We start from the raw sequence: 21,734 nt of genomic DNA on the forward strand, positions 1-21,734 counted from the left end.
ACAAAAATGATTTCTTGTGATGTTTTATTGGAAATCAACAATTTGGGGGCTGACAATTATTATTGTTATGGGACTTTGAGCTTTGCAGAAGTGATTTTTTTTTTTTTTTTTTTTATTCCCCACAAATATACAGAGGAATTTCTCCACATAAGCTACTTAAAGGACCAGCCACCTAAATTACTAAACCGAATGTGTCACTCTCAGCTGAACACGCTAAGCTGGGAATCCTGTGCTAATGCTGGTTAACTTTACCCTGCAGGTAACTAATTAACAAAAACGTGACAATAGCATGTTGTTATTAAGTGCTGGATTAAGTTGTATCAGTCTTCCTGTCTGTTTCTTGCAGAGAATGTTATTCCTTTAATTTGGATGTTTTTGAGACCATTAAAAAAAAAACCCCAGTCCTCGGCAGCCTCTCTGACTCGCTCAGAATTGTTTTTCCCAGCTTTTCAAATTACTTCTTGCTGCAAGATGATTTTGTGCACAAAATTACTATCCCAGCATTTCCTTCTCTTTAGTTAATTTAATCCTTCACTCTTTATTTTTGTCCTCGCTCCTTCAGGACTCAGCTGCAGAAAGACCGCCTTCTCCAGAATATGCCTTGTCTCCATGGTAACAGGCCTCAGGCAGACCAAACTGATCCATTCTCGTCTAACTCACCTGGTCCCGGACTGCACTGAAGAGGATTTTAACATAAATTATACAGCTAATAATTCCTAATATGATACAGTCAGTATTGCTGGCAGAAAAGACTAAATTCTATATAAATATCTTTCCAAAACCAGGAGGTGAATGAAAAGGTACTATGTTGTTCAAGACATTATTTCAGGGATTTACTCTTTCTCAGTTAAGTGATCTTAGACTGTGTGGAGGCAGTCCCAGGCTGGTCTCAAGGTCCTAAACCAGGACCAGGATGCATCAGCTGTTTAGCCAAGTGCTGGGCCAGAGGGATCTGTCCAGAGCAGGTGATCTGTTCTCTCTGGAGGACACAGACATCGAAGACTGTCTGTCTCAAGCTCTGGACCAGATTAAGGCAATCTCCTGCTCACTGGTAAGTAGATGTGTTTAGATAGGCACAACCAACACACATAGTTGATATTTATCCAAAAATGACAAGGCAGATGTCATTAATTATTTATGTCCTTATGCATAATTTATTGCTTTTGTCCTTAATTTATCATTGTATTCCTAATTTTATGTGACAGGACTATTTGACCAATGACAATGACCAGGCGGTGGTGGAGATTTGCATAACGCGCATCACCACAGCTATAAGGGAGACAGGCTCCATCGAGCGGCACAGCACGGCGCTCGTGGGACTGTGGGAGTCCTGTCTGGAGCATAACCTCACCCCGCAAGGTGAAAACACAGAAGATACTCCGCATGCGAAAATCGCCTCTGACATCACCAGCTGTATCCTGCAGGTACACACACACGCGCGCGCACACACACACACACACATCATCGTTTACAGCGGTGTATTGGTTTTACGTGGAGCACATAAAGGACATACCTACTCTCATACCTGCTTACACTTGGAACTGGAGATTAAAAGATTTAAGCTACTTCTGCTGCTCATGGGCCCGATCTTTAAACTTACAGTGTTGTGTAAAAGTTTCAAGCCATTTGCGCAGAGTCATTTCTTTTTTCTTCCAATGGAGTGCTTCTTGATGGAATTATGAACCCAGAAAACTACTGTCACATTTTGATCCACCATGCAATACCATCAGGAAAGAAGGATAGTCAGCCTAGTAAAAGCATACTTGGCTAGAAAAACATACAATGAAACACTATCAATCATGGATTGGCCTCCTCAGAACCTGGACCTCAATGTAACTGAAGCAGTGTGAGATCAGCCTGACAGAGAACAGAACAACTGGCAGCCAACGTCCAAAGAACAGCTTTGAGTGTCCTTCAAGAAGCCTGGAGAACTATTCCTGAAGAATCCTTAAAGAAATTCCAAGAAAGTTGCCTCAGAGAGTTCAGGCTGTGTTGAAGTGTAAAGCTGGTCAAAAAAATACTGACTTTCAAGATCATTAGAACTGCGCAAACTCTGTTTTTCTTTTGTGTGTGTGTGTGCCTTTTATACAGTATTATCATTTATGTTTGCATGTTTCCAATTAAATATAAAGAATAAGGGGTGGCTCAGGACTTTTGCACAGTACTCTAACCTCCACTTTGAGCTCAGCTACACACCTGGAAAGTTCCGTGATTATATCTTGCGCAGTTGCAACCTTATTGCGTTAACAGATCTGTATGACTGTGGACAGACGCATTAACAACAAAGTGCTTTAAACTGCATGTGGTCGTTCCTGCTGCTGTCTACAGGACACTCACACACAAGTACACACAGACTCACAGAATGACAAAAGGCCATTGGCAGCATTTTGCTGTAACATATTTTATTATTTTGTTATTACTGATGTATTTTTATGCACTGCCTTACACTTACATCAGTAGCTCTTCTATAAACTGTTGGGTAGTACAGACTGGTTTTCTTAGCTGAGTCCTAAAGCTGTCAAGCTTGTCAGACAAAAGCCATGATTAAATTTAAATAGAAAAATGTAAAAAAAAAAAAAAAGAACTTATTTTTCCCCAAAATAATCATCTCATGACCATTCTGCTTTATCATTTGGTCACTGACAAAGGTTAACGTTAGTTTTGGAGCCCATTGTCTAAAACAGCACATTAAATACCTGGTGGTGGTACACTTTTTTTCTTTCTTTTGCTGGTTAAATGTTTTCCTAATGCACATAAGCCATCCTGTGCTGAAGCTGTTCAGCTCTTTATAGCGTCGGTGGAAAGCGCGAGGTTGTTAAAGCTTTGCGGGGAGAAGGAGTTAAGGAAGGCAAAGTTGGTGCATGAGAAAGAAAAAAAAAATCCTCACAAAATGGTACGAGCATAACAGTGAACATAAAAATTAATAATACATGATCTATTTTAAGAGCTAGTAAACTTTATGTAGTCACTGCTGGAGGGGGGGGGGGGCACAAAAATATACATTTAAACCTTTCCTATTTTCCTCAATTTTCAGACCTCCAGTACTAAAAGGCTTAACAGTAGAGTGACTCTCCTCCACCTTTCCTCTCCCTCCCCCTTTTTTCTTGGGAGAGGGAATGTGCTTAATACCACTGTAATGAGACCGACTCTTCAGGAAAAAGACACACACACACACACACACACACACGAAGGGGAGGTTAAAAGTTCTGAAGGCTCCTTCTGGCTCTGATGTCCAAGCTCCTGTAGTTATCTCTCTCTCTTTCTCTCTCTCTCTCTCTCTCTCACTCTCTGTCTCCACAAATATGTTTCTCTTCATTTCAATTTTCCACATTTCTTTCCCTCCTCACTTCTCTTGCCCTCCGACTACCTTTATCTCTGACCCCTTCCGTTCTCTCTTTGCCTCCCTGTCATTTTGAATCATAAACACTCGTCTTACACTTCCACAGAAACTCCCTCGGAGAGGAGGAGAGATGCACGTAACAGATTCTAGGAAGAAGATTTCAGTTCTGGCTCCTTAACTGTTTGCTACGGGCTCTTTGATCTGTGTCGTCGTTAACGTATGCCATGAGATGACGAAAAGAGACCGGACAAATTAATAAAACAATACATTAATTCATGAAGAACCTGCTACTGACTTGCACCTCATACCCACTGTCTGCAGCTGTCAGACCTGACAGCCTTCACACTGTGTTTAAATCTTCCCCCTTTAGACAGACTAAAAACAGTTTGCACCCTAAAATAACTCAGCTCCAGTAACAACACTGCGTTTTATTGTGATTATTGTATGTAGATTAATTTTGATACCTTTTAATAAAGTGGAGGAAATCACAAAGACTATATTGGTCATATCATATTGGTGGGTAAAATAATTTTTGCAGAGCCTGCACTGCCACCATGTGGCCAAACAGAGGCACAACAGAGGGAGAAAGTACTCCCTGAAACATTGATTGACCAGTTTTAGTTTTTTTGTTTTTGTTTTTGTTGTTTTTTTGTAGATAGCAATTAAATATAAAAAAAAAATTAAAATAGATATAGAGTTACAGGCGTTATTGGTGTATTAATAGAAACAGGTGTGTTAGATGTGGGTACACAAGTGTTACGTAAATATACACTATATTGCCAAAAGTATTCGCTCGTCTGCCTTCACACACATATGAACTTGACTGACATCTCATTCTTAATCCACAGGGTTTAATATGATGTTGGCCCACCCTTTACAGCTATAACAGCTTCAATTCTTCTGGGAAGGCTTTCCACAAGGTTTAGGAGTGTTTATGGGAATTTTTGACCATTCAGTCTCCGCTCTAATTCATCCCAAAGGTGTTCTTTTGGGTTGAGGTCAGGACTCTTTGCAGGCCAGTCAAGTTCTTCTACACCAAACTTGCTCATCCATGTCTTTATGGACCTGCTTTGTGCACTGGTGCGCAGTCATGTTGGAACAGGAAGGGGCCATCCCCAAACTGCTCCCACAAAGTTGGGAGCATGAAACTGTTCAAAATGTCTTGTATGCTGAATTAAGAGTTCCTCTCACTGGAACTCAGGGGCCGAACCCAGCTCCTGAAAAACAACCCCACACCATAATCCCCCCTCCACCAAACTTTACACTTGGGACAATGCAGTCAGACAAGTACGATTCTCCTGGCAACCACCAAACCCAGACTCGTTCATCAGGTTGCCAGAGTGGAAAGCATGACTTGTCATTTCAGAGAACAGATCTCCACTGCTCTAGAGTTCAGTGACGGCGTGCTTTACACCAACTGCATCCAACGCTATGCATTGTGTTTGGTGATGTAAGGCTTGGATGCAGCTGCTCGGCCATGGAAACTCATTCAATGAAGCTCTCTACACACTGTTCTTGAGCTAATCTGAAGGCCACCTGAAGTTCAGAGGTCTGTAGCGATTGACTCTGCAGAAAGTTGTTGACCTCTGTGCACTATGCACCTCAGCATCCACTGATCCTGCTCTGTGAATTTGTGTCGCCTACCACTTTGTGGCTGACTTGTTGTTGTTCCCAATTGCTCCCACATTGTTATAAAACCAACAGTTGACTGTGGAATATTTAGTAGCGAGGAAATTTCACAACTGGACCTGTTGCACAGGTGGCATCCTATCACTTTACACTGGAATTCACTGAGCTCCTGAGAGCGGCCCATTCTTTCACAAATGATTGTAGAAGTAGTCTGCATGCCACAGTGCTTGGTTTATACACCTTTGGCCATGAAAGTGACTGGAACACCTGAATTCAATGATTTGGGTGGGTAAGTGAATACTTTTGGCAACAGTGTAGCTGAGCTGCATTGAACATAAACTTTGTATCCAACTGTCCTCTGGAGGGTGCTGGTGCATTTTAAATTCCATTCCCTCGTTTGTAAATGTTCAGAGAACAAACCTGCGCATATTGTTGTGTCTCTCCCCCTTCTCCTCCGTTCTTATGGCCCATTTTAACCTCTGTGGCACTTATCACACGGATTAAGGAAAATACTGCTGGTGCTCTTTGTTTAAAGTTACTAAATATATTTGATGTGTGGCTTGCTGTTAATGAGAATATCTTCAGGCTATACTGTCTTTTCTAATGAGTGTTCACACCACGCACATATTGTTGGATCTGAAATGGGAAAGGACAGGGAAAGATCTTGTTACTTGTCTTTATGGATAATGTGAAGTGAAGGTTGGGACTGTAAAATTTAGCCTACTTTGCTGCTCCTTCTTTTTAAGATGTAAGCTTAATCCAAGTCAAACATGTTTCTGTGTGTGTGGCACTCTGTGATTGCACTCACTCTGTGTCCTATTGTTCAAAGTTATGGTCGTCGCCCGTTACCCTCGCGTTGCAACAACAAAATACAGTTTTATCTGTGCATGTGTGCTCACTTTGACCAATCATTGGCATGTCTCTTAAAACGTTAAAAAAATAAAACATGTACTATGAGCATGAAGATGACAAGGCTTTCCCCCATGTTGTCTTTGCCTGAATAATCTAACAATAAGTGTCTCCTCAGAACTACAGTTGTCCTTCGGTCATGGTGCTGGCTGTCCCGGTGGCCGTGCGGTTCCTGCAGAGGGGGAACAGGGAGCTGAGCAGGAACATGTCCAGTTACCTCTCGCTGGCCGCTATAGCCAAGGCTGATCTGCTGGCTGAACACACAGAGGCCATAACAGTCAGTGTGCTGGGAGGTAGGATACACATACAAACGCTCACACACAAGAAAGGAAATTGGTCTCCTTAGTTTTGCAGAAAAACACAGATGTTCTAACACAATGCGTGTGCGTGCGTGCGTGCGTGCGTGTGTGTGTGTGTGTGTGCGTGCGTGCGTGCGTGTGTGTGTGTGTGTGGTGGTGGGGTTTAAGACTGTAAGGAGGAGAAGAGCTTTTTCTAACAAGGCTATTATAGGCCTTAACGTGTTTTACTGTAGTTGCTGTTTGGCTTGTAGGAGCAGTTGGTACCATGAGGGATGCTAGTAGATCTGAAACATTAGGATCAACTGTTTCAACTGGAGTGAAATTGGAATTATTATTGTAATCTGCAGTTGTAGCTAAGCATGGAGGATAATATGGTTCATACAGTGCACCTCTTACACATCATCATTTCCCTCTTGGAGCTTTGATGGCAGATAGAAAAACATATATAAGAATTAGTTTAGAGAAAAGAGAATTGCTGCTTTTTTGCACCACTTTCATACGCCGCTGACGGGGCGATCACCCGTGGCGGGTGGGCAGCATCCATTGAAGTGTACCAAACTTAATGGCTAGTTAGCAAGGTTGGGATTGTATATACGGTCACTGGGGCCAAGGCCAAAGGTCAAGGTCATATGGTCCATTTCATATCAAAGAATTGGTTTGAAGGATTTTGATGAAACCTTGCATGATTATTCTCCATATCAAGACATTAAGCAGAGATAAACTCCTGGAGATCAAGGTCAAAAATCAAGATCACATAATTATTAAAACTTTGTTTTTCATGTGACAACAAGCAGGTTTAGTACAGTGGGACAGGCGGTGTTCTTGTTTTTGTCTTGCTTTTTTGTTTGTGGATGCTACAGATAATCATTTTAATTGCTTCTCTTTTCTCAGTTTATCAATAACAGCGTCTTAAATGGGGTTGTTGTTTTTGCTGAAAAACTGTTTTCATCTGATTCTTTTCAAGTATTTCTCCCAGTGGCCAAATAATACCTGCATGCTGTGGTGAAGTGCACATATCCTCTGGAAGCAGAACTAATGTGAGGGAAAGGACTCAGGGAAGAGTGTAAGGTGACATTACCCTTAGGCACTGATCATATTACTGTTTTCTTCAACTTCCCAACTTAACAGCTCAGGTCAGAAAGGGTAACTGAGCTGACCTCCAGTCAGTTGTTAAAGAAGGCTATTCCCTGAAACATGAAACATTTGAAGCCCTTTTAACCCTTTTTAACATACATGTTGCTCATTAGTGAGTTCCCTAAAGGTCCAAGGTCAATAGTCAGCCTTGCTTAATGGAGATCTGTTTACCCCTGAGGCACGCAATCACACACACACACACACACACACACACACACACACACACACACACACACACACACACACACACACACACACACACACACACACACACACACACACACAGGATCATAGGATAATACAAGGGAGGGCCTGTGTTGGGGTTCTGTTAATAGAGCATATGCATTTGGATGTGCTGGTGTGTTTTTCTATATGAATCAGTCTGCACCTTTGGGAACATGCTGAACGTATCAGCTCACATGCAGACACAACACACACACACACACAGACACACACACACACACACACACACACACACACACATACAGTGGATCAGGGTAATCACCTCACACAGTGGGACAGTGGGACGCCCACCATGGTGGCACTTGATGCTCCCACTTTTCTGCCAGCAGCTGTGGTGAAGTGCACATATCCCACATATCCCACTTTTCTGAAACAGCTCATCTCTTCACTGTCTGCTTTTACAGGTGAGATTTTGTCAGAGTTTGGGCTTAGATAATAGATGGAAGACAATTAGCACCCTTAGTTCATGAATTTGTAAATGGTTCCTGATTAAAAGGGGAAAAAAAAGATCTATTTGAATAGATAAATAAGATAGGCGTGGGGGAGGAACAAAAGAGAAACAGCCAACAAAACTTAATGTTGAAGTAACAGCTGCTAAATGATGGCTAAATAAACACAACTTTTCTCTAGAAAATGCTTTCATCACATCCAATCAGTTAAAGCACAAAGGAGTGGAATAAAAGCAATAACTTGCAAAAACAAACACGCACTATTGCACAATTTAAAACACTGACAAATGCAGGGAGTCGTGGTGCACACAGGAAACTGTTGCTTAGGTGCATGTTGCAGTGTGCTGTTGAACCCAGCTTGTGGATTTTCCATCTTTTGAGCACAGGTCACAATAGCAACAATAAATAAAATCTGCTTTGTGATTCAAACACACATTTTGGCTGTTGAGTTTCTTGCCATTTGGGCTTTGAGACATTTGTAAGCAACAAGGCATCTCTGGGACTGTTGTCCTCATGTGACTCTGCTTTTGATTTGATTAATACAGCTTACATATAGTCATTATCCTGCACACGTAGCATTGCAAAGTTTTCTTAAGGCCACTTTAATACTGACAAACCAATTACAAAATAACTACTTGGATTCTGACTATTTGCACTGTTGGCCCTTGCTGAGTATTACGTCACAGTCGAGCTTATGAATGTGATAAATTAGGGAAGGTAATAATAATAATAATACCCCAGTATCACTTCAACATTTACACTTAAGTCCCCACACGTATCAGGTTTCTGATTGCCGGCTCCTCCAGAGACATCTATGTGTAATGGCTGTTTTAAAAAAAAACATTTCTTTCCACTAGATATATGACCCCCGCCTCCCCCCAAAAGCTATATTACACTATGATATTATTACACTACTGGACATGAAAGTGTACAGTAATACCTGGTTTTCTTTTTGAGCTTAGAGAGAAGTGGAGAAAGGGGAAAGAAAGGAGGAAAAAAACATGATAGTTTTAACGTTTTGTACACTAAAGTAGTCCAGTGGCTATAATCCAGCTTGACAGGGGTTGACCAACTGATAGTGGATTTTATTAAATCTGGAATATGACACAAGATGAAAGTGAGCGAGTCTAGCTGGGAGGCTTTTTTTCTTTTTTTTGTAGCAAGCTCATATTTATCTTTCATTGGGCAATTTTTAATGCAGCCGTGGCAGTTTCAGTTTTGTTTTATCCCCTTCTACATCTGCTGTTGATGATGGTTTAGCGATGGATGGACCGCGCATGCATGTGTGTCTACTGCCACATGCAATATTTTCTTCTTCTCTGTTCATGTTGGTGCATGTTGTGTGTAGAATAGTTAGTTTTGTGCATAGTGAGCTTAATAAGTGTGTGTGTGTGTGTGTGTGTGTGTGTGTGTGTGTGTGTGTGTGTGTGTGTGTGTGTGTGTGATTCCTACTTACAGGAAGCCAACAGCAGGATACTGTGTGAAGGTTTTATAGCTACAACGGGGCTCGTCATTATACTATGTCTCACACACACTCAGTACAGGCTTGCTTTGGCCCCATAGGGGTTTAGAGCCAAGAGTTCTTTCAATCTCTGAGTAAAACCTTAAGGTAACAGAGAAGTTTGGAATGTGTCATTATTCAAAGTTGCATGTCTGTTTCGGCTCTACTGCTGGGGGGAAAAAAAACAAACAAAAAATAAAACTGCGCTCTGGTTTGTAATGTTAATAGATGGCAGGGAGAGAAAAGTGAGGGAAGAGGGTGAGTTGTATGTGAGTGAGTGTGAAAGGTGATTTTGTTACAGGTCACAGTTACACGGAGGTTGTAGCTGTGGGAAAAAACTGTGGGTCCATATTTCATTAATGGGCCCAAAGCAGTAAACTGTAAGCATATGTGAGCTGCAAAAAAAAAAAAAAATGTGCAGGCAATTTCCCCACTGTTGCAGACATCACTGTAACAGTTTTAATCAGGAAGAGACTAAATACAGTATAATTTACTAAAGAATCTTCATGGCATAGAGTGCTGTGCAGAAGTCTTGGGGCACTCCTCATTTCTGTATATTTTGCTTTGAAGGAGACAGACTTTCTTGCCAAAAGTGGTCGTAATCAATAATTCTCCACGTGTTTCAGAGTTTTTCTTTGGACATTGGCTGATTTTTCACTCATTTTCAGTTCAGTATTTGTACCTGGCCATTTTCAAACGTGTTTGCCTCTTACGAAAACGCATCATTTGTTCCCATTTCTTTATTTTAACAAGGTGAGTCCCAAAGACCTATTAAACTTGGCAAATCTTGGCATGTGGTGCAGTGTATCCTTAAAAAAACTGAGAAAATTGGACAGCTGGACCTGACACAGGACCTGACAGGTGACCCTTCAGTTGATCCATCAACTGTTCACTTGGAAAAAAATAAAGAAATATAGGGTGGCTCAAGCCTTTTGCACCGCACTATATGTTTTGATTTGATATTGTATCTGCTATATGTCACATATACTCATGTCTGTTGGGAGCTTTGTGATGTAGCTGTGTTCCTTCATGAGGTTTGAGTTCAGTGTTGCAGATGTATTTTTCAGTCGCAAAGCTACAGTCCAGTGACGGTAACAACTGCCCCTGATGAATAGGTCAGCATCCCTCATGACAGCCGCTCTGCTGCTGCTGAATTCTATTTGATTTATCTATAAGATTTTAATGACAGCTAAAACAAACAAACACTGCTCATTTAAAACAGGGGATACTTGTTTATTCATACCTCACTTTATGACTCTAGCCATGTTATGAAAAATATATTTATGTACAAAATACATTCGGTTTTATATTTTCACAATAATAAAAGCAATTTACAGTATAATACAAGACAATTTAGTTCATAAAAGATTGTGTAAACTTTCTTTTATCAAACCTCACAAGACAAAGAAAAAAACACTTCTACTCTTATTACTTTATGCAGGATCAAAAAGGCGACTCCCCCTTATACTTGAATGAGAACTATGACAATCAAACAGGCAAAACAGGAATTACATAACTTGTATGAATGTAAACACTGGTAAGTACAAATTTAGAAATATAATGTTTGGAAATCATTTCAAAGCTTTCAGAGACATTTATGACAATAAAAAATAGTAAGCTGATATAAAGCACTTCTATAGCAGTCAGTCATGCTTAAAATGATAGCAAGTACAGCAGTTTTCAGTCACAGATATTTCATAGATTATACATTGTTCTACAGATAACATTAAAAGACATTATTAACACATCAGTATGACGCCTGTGCTTCTGGTTGTAATGGGTTAGATTATGTGGCTAATTGTACTCACTAAACTGAAAAGGCAGGAAAGCAAATATATTTTCTGAAAAAAAAAAGAGGAAAACAAGTTCTTTTTTTTCTTCTTTTCTTTTTGTATTGACATTTTGACAAGCTGCACTTGGCCATGTCTATACAAATTTCAACAGAAAGATGAAAAATGCATTGTTACTCTGAAACACCCCCCCCCCCCCCCCCACACATATTACACAACACAAGATAATCGCTCCTAATTGTCAGATACCCCTCTTTTGCTTGCTGTGTGGCTGTCTGCTGATTACTCTGTTTACTGGCTCAGAACCCATTCACTTTCACAATAGACTCTTTGTCTTTCTTGCAGTCTAATTAAGTCTTTGGTAAATGCCACTTGCAGCACGTTTTCTGCTAAACTTTTCCAAGATAAGTGTGCATCGGTGGGAGTGTGTTTGTGTGTGTATTACGGTGGCAGTTCAAAAGGCTTTGTTGCAAAAGTAAACTTAAGTCTCTGACAGCATTGACTCTGTCTTATTTGAACATGTCCAAAGTTCACTGCGGTATTAGCAGTCATGGTAATAAAAACTGAGATGAAGAGGAAAATTGTGGTCTCTATAATAAAATAATTAAAACATTTCACTTTAGGAACAGAGACGATAAAAACAGTTGTAAGTCTCCTCAGTTTACAATGAAATTCAGGACAATGATGATTGTGATGCTGATGGCTATTTTCATGATGGAAATAGCCATCAGCATCACAATGATGATTGTGATGCTGATGGCTATTTCCATCATGAAGAGTATGTATTAGTAGGTGAACTGAGCGCCTCCATGTGGCACCATCTCCGTTACACCCCACGCCACTATGTTGCCCGTCTGCTCGCAGCCATGGCCTTCCCGCAAAGCCAGCTGGGAAATCTTGTCCTCTGACAGCACCTTGTCCCACATGTTCACTCCTGTCATCTTCCCCGCAAATGCCAGCTTCGATTCGAACCCCGCCTCAAACCCTGCCACGCCACTCCCGCTGCTTAAAGACAGAGGGCAGCAGCCGTTTCTTTCCTGACCCAGCTGGAGGGAACCTCCGTCAGGTAAGACATGCCCCTCGGCCACCCCCGGAGTGGAGGCCACCTTTTTGCCATCCGCCCATAGGGATGCCAGGCCCTGCTCCGCGGACCAAGCCCCACACAAGTGGATCCACTGCTCTGGGTTCACCACTCCCCGTGCCTCCACCAGGTGAGCTTCTCCTCCGATGGTGAAGAGGACGGCGCTCTGCCTAAGCAGCAGCTGGATCTCATATGGGTTGCGGCGGTTTCCGTAGGTGAACAGCACGGTTTTGTTGGAGATAGTGGTTGGTTTTATCCACATGCAGACAGTGAAGGAGGACAGGGAGAGAGGGACATCTGGTATGACAGAGGTGTAGATTCGACTGGAACGCATGGGGAAGAGGAGGGCCATCTCACAACCTGGGCAACAAGAAGATATGATTGATATTGTGCAAAAGATAATTATAGTCACTGAATTTTGACTTTTCTCCAAACTGTGAAAAGTCAGAATTCTGTTTTTAATCTCAGAATTCTGAATCTGATTGTTTTCAGAAGTCTGATTTTTAATTTCAGAATTTGGTATTTTTTTTTCAGAATTATGACTTTTTCTTTTTACTCAGAATTCTGGAATTTCTGAGTTTAATCTCAGAATTTTCTTCAGAATTCTGAGATTAAAGTTCACAATTCTGAATTCTGACTTTAGTGTTGGAATTGAGTTTTTTTTTTCTGTGTCCTATGAAAAAAGGTAGAATTTAATGACCTTATCCTCTTCCATAATATTGCAACTAATTAGTCCATTACTTAAAAAAACCCATTGTGTGTAGCACTCAAGCACTCATCCAGCAAAAATAAATCCTCCCATTTGCCCACAAACAGTAATGATTTTGAATTTTGTGAGAACAGATGCCTGTAATTTGTGGTAAAAACACTTGGATAACTCCTAGATCATTTTACCCCTTGCTGCCACAGTAATAGTGGTTCAGTTTGGAAAACCAAATGCAATAATTTCAAGGTTATCTTTATCATTTAACTGTGACGGCCCAAAATTGGATGTCAGTTTATTGTTTCTTAGATTTGTCCAGCATCACCTGCATGACAGTGAAAAGAAAATGGTATTACCTCAGTAAACGAGGTTATATTTTTATTGTCTGTCTGTCTGTTGGCAAGATTATGCAAAGAATATCAAGCTAAAATTTGATTAAACTTGGCAGAGAGAGCGATGAAACCATCACTTTTTTTGGTATAAATCTGGATCAATTTAAATTTCCAGAGGTCTTTGTGAGGTTTTGTTCCACAAAATTACCCAACAAAAGTAGATTCAAAGTATTTGGTGGATAACATGTTTTAAGGAGCAAAAACAGCACAAAACAGGGAAAAAGAACATAAAATGAAGCATAACAAACTGATGAAGCAGATGACCTGCAGGGCTGTGTGCATGTGTGACAGGAAAAAAAAAATCTCACGATTCATGATCTTATCACATGACCATAACTGAACTTTAGAGCTCAGTCAATCAGACTTTAATATTTAATGCTGCCACCGACATTTAAAACAAACATTCATTGTTTGGGAAAGTGGCCAAGGTCGATGTGAGGGCACTGGCCTTGACCTTTAAAGGATTTGGAGTGTTAACATTCAGCCTTGCGGGGTTCCACTTTACATAAGTGTTGAGGATGAGACTCAATCTCCACCACAGACTCACTGAGTCCCACAGATATAAATATAATGAAAATATATCAAAATCTAAAGCTTACTCAAGTAAATAACTCAGATTATTGTCTTGCAGTTACTGGCCCCTTGTGGCTGTGGGGCTGCCACTGCTGTGTTGTAGTACCTGTGTGAACAGGACACTGTTCACACACTGAAGGCTGTTTTGAAATAAGTGGCATCATGAGCCTGATTGAATGTAATACAGTCAAGAGTTCAGTTACTGGTCAGGTGATGAGATCATGAATCACTGGAAGTTTTTCCTTTTCACCTCACACACAGACACACACCTTTCTAGGTCATCTGGTTCATTTTTTTTTTTTAATATGCTTCATTATATCCTCTTTTCCCCCATTCGTCTCTTTTTACTCATTCATACACATTCTCCCAAACACTCACTTTTAAGTGTAATGTAAAACCAACTTTTGTTGGTCAGTCCTTTGTGGGACATACATATACCCTTTTGACTGAGGCCTTTCTTGGCAATTTAGTCTACATTACATAATGGAGTGTAAGTGCATGTTGTTGACAAAGCCAGCTTTCAATTATTGGAGTTGGTGTGAGATGTGGGTGGGGTACAGCAGGATTGATAGATCCAGTCTAGCACCCAAGTGTTTTGAGGAAATAGTCATTTATAGTTATTTAGCTCATCTGAAATCATAAAATTATTAGTTTATGATTTCCTTATTTCCTGCACACTGAAATTCTCTTTATGTGAAATGATGATTTAACTCTGGTGCTGTATGTCTCTGTATCACCTGTCTGATTTAGAGAAAATCAAGATTGGGATTTCCAGCTAGATCCTGATAAATCCCAAGAAGTCTCTGAGTTGGGATTACGCAATTAAATACACACAACTCTCTCTCTCCAACAACCAGCTGTAAGCAACAAAGAAAACTTCACTCTCAGTTGTGTTTAAGGTCCATGTCCTAGTTTTGCTCAGAGGTTTTTGGGCAGGATGATAGTTGAAGGTAAAAGATGATACTTGGCGACACTGATTTTGAGCAGAAGAAAATGTGTTCTGAACTGTACACACATTGCACATTATACACAATGTTACTTCCCTCATTTCCCTTTCCTTATCATGCTCTTTTGAGTTTTTTTCTCTCCTATTCTCTCTGTTGTTCTTACCCCACCCATTTTTCATTTGCTCTCTTTCTCCATCCAGTTAGCAGACACACTCCTTGCTTAAACCCAGAGATCTTGTTTCAGGTTCCTGCCACTCAGAAAATAATAGTGAAAAAAATAAATTTTGAACACACTGAGCGTGTGTTTGTGTGTGCTTGTGATGGTTTCCATCTGGTTCTACTTTCCCAGGGTGCTTTAGTGTGGTTTTTGTGGCGACTGACTAATGAGTACACCTCCCTCTGCTCTGTGTGTAGGCCAGATTTATAATTTTGTGTATAAGTGCATGCATAAGATGAATAGTATAATTTAGCCTTTTTGTGGCTTTCATTTGATTTATTCTAGGAAGTAAAGTTGTCTTACTGATATCAGTGATGCTGGTCCAAGTTTACTGACTTTAATTTGCTTTCTAATTTTACATTGTTATTAGTCGGTATTAATGTCAGGAAAACCAGTAGACTTTGTTTTCTGTTTTGTTTGTATGTTTTCATGCTCTTCCTTGAGTTTAATCTTATTTTTAAATTTCTACAAGTACCTGTAAGTATCTGCCAGCTTCAGCGAAATCACTCACTCACGGATGGCTGATAGTAAGATCAATATCGTACCTGCAGGTAATTGTCTTTGCCTTGAAGACTTCAGCACTTTCTCCATCTCCATCCTCATTTTTTCCAGTGCAGCCAGTGCCAGGTCTAAAGTGGCTTCTCTTGTCGTGACTTCTTGCTCATGGTCCCCAGCCTCTTCAACTCTTGGAGGATGAAATCCTGTCTTGGTATTCATCCCTCCTGGGCTGCTGAAGCAGCTGGTCTCCAGCTTGGTAAGTCTGAATGCTTGTGTTTGTGCTGCAGAGAGGAGCTCTTGTAGCATTGCCTCCAGCTGGTTGGAATTCCCAATAGAATTCCCAGCAGCAGGAGAATCCTGATGACTGAGTTTGAGGTGCCCCAGAGTCTCTCTGAGGCGGCTGTCCAGCTGCATGGCCATCCTTCTTCCTGCGTTCTCCACTGCAGCCCCACAGGACCCGCCATACTGAGCTACAAACCTGACAATTCAGAACCAAGGATCAATATGAATGATGTGAACCCTTTCAAGTTAAGAGATTTAATCCTGTGCAGTCAAGAAGCATTTAGCATTCGAATTTGCTAGAATTTCTCAAAAATTTGTTAAATTGAACCAGATCAATTCAGGATTTTGTTCTGAAGCAGAGCTGAGTCGATGTGGCAGTCGATAGAGAAAAATATTTTAATCCTCAGTTGTGTTTTAAAAAGAATGTTTAAAGAGATTGATTAAATATTTAGTCCTTTCTAAGTTGCTCAGACCTTGAATCGTCTTTGGCTTAATCAAAAATACTCATTTCTCTGCTGCTCATCTCCAACCATCATGACCCGATGCTGATTGCATGACTTCCCAGTCTTTCAACCAACCTTAGCATTTCATTGCGTAGCGACCCCATCTCCACCTTGATGATATCATCGGCATACTGAAGCAGCATGTTCTCCCTCATCTGACTGTTCTCCAACATGGAGAACATCTTGTCCCATTTGGTTAGGTCTGGAGAACTGCAGGGGGCTGAAGTTGGTGTGGCTGCAAAGAGGGATGAAAAAAAAAAATAGGGACAAAGAGAAAGAAGGAAAAGAGCAAAGTTTAAGCATCCAACAGAAAATTAACTCATTCAGGTTTCTACAATTTGTAGAGCCAACCACACCCCTCACTCCTGCACCTCCCTGGAGATCCAGACAGATAGACTTTTCCTGCACAAGGAATCCAAGATTTACTCCTTAGGGACTCCTTTAAAATCATGTCGAGATTTATTAATTTTGTCATCGAGCAGGTCTAGGGAAACTGCATTTGTCTCGTCCTTCAACTATACATTTATACTTAATATATATGTAAGGACAATAAGGCAGGAAAAAGATCCAAATATAAACCACTATTAGCTACATTTACAGTAACAGTCAAAAGTTTGGACACACTTACCCATTCTGGGTGAATATATGAAAACTAAATCAACTACAAATCAAACCTTCATTTCAAAAATGTAATGTGTTGAGCTGAGAAAGCTTATTTGCCACATGCAATTGCAGATTTGCTTCCAGGTTTGTCAGAAACTTGGAAAAAGGGAAATGGATTTAATTGTGCTTGAATAGCTAATTGCCAGAAATGCTGTGGTGGGCATAGTGGAGGTAGATGGTAAAAGTACAGATGGGAGCAAAAGAGGATGTCAAGTTGTTGGGAGAAAGATAAGAGCATGAGAAAAGCAAAAGCTTTAGGAAGGTCAAGACCTGCTCGTAGCATGGGTAGAGATAGCAGGAGTCGTCAGAAAAGGGGCGCTAAAACAAAGCCAGGGGGTAAAACAATCCAGGAGTAAGGATATGTAGGTTACTGTATCAGACACACTGTTCTGGTTAACCGTTGAGCCTTTTGACCTCGGTTTATGCCTGCAGACATATGGCAAAAGGGCAGTATTACAGAGCTGCACTGCTTGTTTTGGCTTCCTGTTCTCTAAGTCAATTAGACACAAGGTTCATGCACTCTGGACCCCCTTACCATCCATAAGAGTGGTTTATGAATGATTAGGGTAGAAGTGGATGTAAGTGGATTAAAATAATAACTTTTGGAGAACTATAGGATGTGTCTGTTTTTTTTTTTTTTAAAGATGTGAGTGATTGTTTCTACAACCTACTCTAAATGTACACTTAAAATTGTTGAAGCAGTATTCAACAGGAAATAGGCACTGAGAAGCTGCTTTAATGAGCAGAGGCACAACCTTTTGTATCCTTTTACAACTAGTCAGTGTGTGTTAGAAGAAAGAATCATTTAATAAATTGGTCCACTCATCTGTTGCAGGTTATTTTTTTAGCCTGTCATTCATTTTAAACGTTCCTGTGTCGTGACCCCTGTCATGTGGCCTCATTAATTCAGATTCCTCTCAGAGATTCCGAGATTTGAGCAGGTCAGAAGCAGTGATCTGTGTCTCCTTCCAGCCTTTTGACCTCTCTCCTTTCTCGCACACTTGCACACAACCTCACGTGATTTGTCCTTCTTGCCCCCCCCCCCCAGGAGGCAGAAATAACCTTTTTCCTCGTCTGCTGCTGTGAATTGTGTTTGTTTGTTTTAATATTCACAGTCATTTATTTCAGCCAGTGTAATATTTGCCTCTTTAATCAAATTGCACACTGCGCCCAGTTTTCTGCCCGTTAACTGCTAGTGCTGCAATTACACCTCCTGCGAGGTTTGAAACAACTAACAAAAGCAAAATGCGTGCTGTGAAGCATGTTTTTGTGTGTGTCCAACAGACACACAAAAACACGTACACGCACTCGCACTTTCTCCTTTTCATTCAGACTCTTTTCCTCCCACACATACAGGTCTGAACGAGCATACACGCACACGTGCTTTGATGCTTTCCAAGACAGCTGAGAGAGGAATTTCCTAATGATATACCAGAGTCTTTCTGCTCCTGGTGACCGGTGATTAAAGCTGTAATATGTGTTGGTCCCAAAACTCAAACACAAACTCTGTCTCTGCCAGCTGCCTGTATACTATACAAACTACATGTGCTTTTCTTTTCTGGATTTTCCTTCACTATTTATTGAAAGACACCATCCTAAACATCTAACACTGCAACTTGTGGCAACTTTCAGTTTTAGTGAATCTGTGAAAGATTTGCATTTTTTTTTCTTCTTCATCAGAACGTCTTGCTCCCAGATGATGATATTACTGTCATTCAACACAGTTTCTTCCCATTTTTTTGTGGTTAATGCACAATAAATCTAAAGACTGAGTGTTTTGTCTGTTTCTGCTCCCCTGTAATGCTAAATGGTCCTGTTCTTATAACACTTTCCTGCTATAATTAAGCACTTACGTCTTCATTCACACAAGCACTTTTTTTCTACACCTGCTTTCTAACATTCACACTTCGAAATGCATCAGAGGGCAACTTAAGGTTCAGTATATTGCCCAAAGATGCTTGCATGGCAAGCAGACCGGAGGGATTGAACCACCAACCTTCTGAGTTGTAGGTGACCTGCTCTGCCTCCTGAGCTACAGCCACTCACAGAGGCTGAACATGCAAACTAGTGTCCTGATCTTACCTTTCACATAATCCATACATGAATCCAAACAGAAAATCAATTTCATGCTTCAGAATTGAATCCAGCTGAAGTGATAGACAGTTTTGATCTGATAAACTTGTATGTCCAGCACACACGCACACACTTTAACACTTTAACACTTACGTTCTGGTGTTTCTTGGTCTCCAATTTCATTGTAGTAGGGGTCAGAAAAGTTGACCTCGATGTCGTCCTCATAAGCTGGAGACAGACACACACACACTGACAGCAGGCACGCTGCCTGAAGGAGCCTCCAAAGAAACATGCTGCTGCTGCTTCCTCCTGAATGTGTGTGAGAGAAAATGTCTGTCTGCCTGTGAAGGTTAATGAGTGTGTGTGCTGATTATTTTTTCTTTTTGGTCCTGCTACCTGCTTTTCTGCCTGTGTGTCTGTTGTGCAGGACGGTTAGTCAGGTATGCTGTGTGTGTCTGCTTTGTTTGCCTCTGCTGCTGCTCTCTGTCTGTCTCACGTTCTTCACGAGCTGCAGGTCCACCACTCTCTTTTTCAACCCCTCACTCTCTCATACTGTATGTTGCCCCTCCTCCCTAATGACTCTCCACCTCTCTGTCTCATTAAATGCTGAGCAATCCTTTGGCAAGAAGCCCACTGGTGTAGAGTAATCCAGCCAGAGAGAGGGGCTGCTTGGGTTCGCATATATTCAGTCGTACTTCTTTTTGATACTTTGAGAGTGAGAACCTATGTGCTTAAACGTTGACCTGCTGACTTTAACTTTTTTACTACATGCGACTTGTACTTAAAAGATTCAGCTTGTTGTTATTTAATCACGGACAAGTTGCCCACAGCAATGATAAGGCAATTTGTAAACAAGTCAAAAATTTTAGTTTCAACATTTAATTTTATGATTGTCATATTACTGCCAAAAAAGTCAACCAATACCCAATATTTGGTTCACTCCTTCATACTAACATTAACTCTAAACCCAAGCTTCTCATTACTTTTAACTGCCTTTTTTAGATATCTGAATCGAATCAGTACTGTAAGTTTAACCTACATCATAACTTCCCAGTTATGATGCAGAAATAAATTATCAAGCACACGGGGAAAATCCGCTGAGCAAATGAAGAAATGCCGGAAAGCTTTTCTAAAATCTCTATGCTCCATAAGGCAGTGTGAAAGCAGAGCCCCAGCACTGAGGCGATGAGTAATGCATCGCTGGAGGTTGCCTGTGTGTCATAATCAGACATAACTGCGGCTTCTGTGACCAACAGAGAAGAGGAGAGGTAGAGAGCTAATGGGGGTGGGTTGGGTGTGGGGAGCAGGGAACACAAACCTTATTGATATTTGCCCCATGCAGGGATGCTGTGTGCGTGGGTGAAGTTTAAATGGAACCCAGACAGGAGACAAGTTTCTAAATGGGTTTATTGTTCTCTGTTCATTTATTTATTTGTGAGCCTCACTGCTTCTGTATGCCTATATTTGTGTTTATATACTGTGTGTGCTTCCGTACGGTAGGACAAGATGCCCATTCTGTTGTGTGTGTGTGTGTATGCGTGTGTGCGTGTGTGTGTGTGTCTTCATGCTTGTTTGCGTATATTCAGTAGGATGGAAATAGTGACTTCCTCACGCGATTTTGGGATGTGCTCGCTCTCATCCTGCTCCCTTCCCTCCGACTTTCTGTCAGGCCGTGCCTCTCTTCCATTGTTTCTGTATTTCTTACCCTCAAATGCCTGCTGAAACGCACACTTGGTCACTTGTTATCAGGGTGGAACAGCCTTTTCATTTAGCAACACAGAGAGAGTGTGGGAAAGAAGCAACAAAAGTTGTATCTCTTCATTAGCTCTGTATTTCCAGTCGATTGTTGAAGCTGTTAGAATGAAGCATTAGAATCTTTTTTTTAAAGCTTCTTCTTAATGATCTTTGCAATAAAACACTTTGGGTGTTGTTCCTCTCACCTCTTGGCTGATTTGCTAATTCATAAAACAGAAGGTGAGCAAAATGAATATTCACATGTGACAGTTCATTTCTGACACTCCATTTATGATGCCAACAGCAAAACCTGTGATGTTCCAGTGTACTCCAGTACGGCATCACTGCTGTGTGTAACTGATGCCACAGAAGTCAGTGCAACTGTTTCTCCCATGTTTACCCCCTTATCTTTGCTGTGGACAGTTAGATCAGTTTTCTATAAAGGCAATGAAAACACACTTTTCAAATGTGTGTGTAGTTGGTGCTTTGTCTATTTATGTGAAAACATAGAGGAGAGAGCATGAGAGGACGGCAGGTCTCTTGTAACTAAGCAGAGAGAAGCTAATGAAAATCTGTTTATAAAACTGAGAACTGGAATTTTGGCAGAAAAATCCATCCATTCTTTTTCTGCTGCTTATCCCGGTTTGGGTCACAGGGGCAGCAGTCTTAGCAGAGATCCCTACAGCCCCCTCTCCCCAGCCATCAACTCCAGTTCTTCCAGTTGGACACTGAGGCGTTCCCAGGCCGGCTGAGAGATGTAAACTCTCCAGCATG

The 21,734-nt window shown here is 41.0% G+C and overlaps 2 protein-coding genes across 2 annotated transcripts in view; one reads left to right on the forward strand and one right to left on the reverse strand.

Annotated features, from left to right (window-relative positions):
* The first annotated feature begins 646 nt into the window (after nucleotides 1-646).
* The window catches only part of veph1 (ventricular zone expressed PH domain-containing 1), a 77,042-nt gene continuing 55,954 nt past the window's right edge, over nucleotides 647-21,734 (forward strand). The window contains exons 1-3 of the mRNA XM_030744974.1: nucleotides 647-1,051; nucleotides 1,206-1,424; nucleotides 5,997-6,171. Of these exons, the coding sequence (XP_030600834.1) occupies nucleotides 914-1,051; nucleotides 1,206-1,424; nucleotides 5,997-6,171 (532 nt within the window). The 5' untranslated portion in view covers nucleotides 647-913. The remainder of the gene's footprint in view (nucleotides 1,052-1,205; nucleotides 1,425-5,996; nucleotides 6,172-21,734) is intronic.
* ptx3a (pentraxin 3, long a) lies at nucleotides 10,722-19,735 on the reverse strand. The gene is made up of 5 exons (XM_030744975.1): nucleotides 19,380-19,735; nucleotides 16,566-16,725; nucleotides 15,753-16,183; nucleotides 12,059-12,735; nucleotides 10,722-12,001 (listed from the first exon to the last, which is right to left on the reverse strand). Exons 1-4 carry the CDS (start codon nucleotides 19,516-19,518, stop codon nucleotides 12,080-12,082), a joined length of 1,386 nt encoding a protein of 461 aa, XP_030600835.1. The 5' UTR covers nucleotides 19,519-19,735; the 3' UTR covers nucleotides 10,722-12,001; nucleotides 12,059-12,079.

This window comes from Archocentrus centrarchus, chromosome 13 (genome assembly GCF_007364275.1).
Source record: "Archocentrus centrarchus isolate MPI-CPG fArcCen1 chromosome 13, fArcCen1, whole genome shotgun sequence".
NCBI lineage: Eukaryota > Metazoa > Chordata > Actinopteri > Cichliformes > Cichlidae > Archocentrus > Archocentrus centrarchus.

Coding starts and splice junctions, on each gene's coding strand:
- ptx3a (XM_030744975.1), bottom strand. CDS start 19,518: ATGTTTCTTTGGAGGCTCCTTCAGGCAGCGTGCCTGCTGTCAGTGTGT. Junction 16,184..16,565: donor CTACGCAATGAAATGCTAAG/GTTGGTTGAAAG, acceptor CTGAATTGTCAG/GTTTGTAGCTCAGTATGGCG. Junction 12,736..15,752: donor GCAAAGACAATTACCTGCAG/GTACGATATTGA, acceptor CTTGTTGCCCAG/GTTGTGAGATGGCCCTCCTC.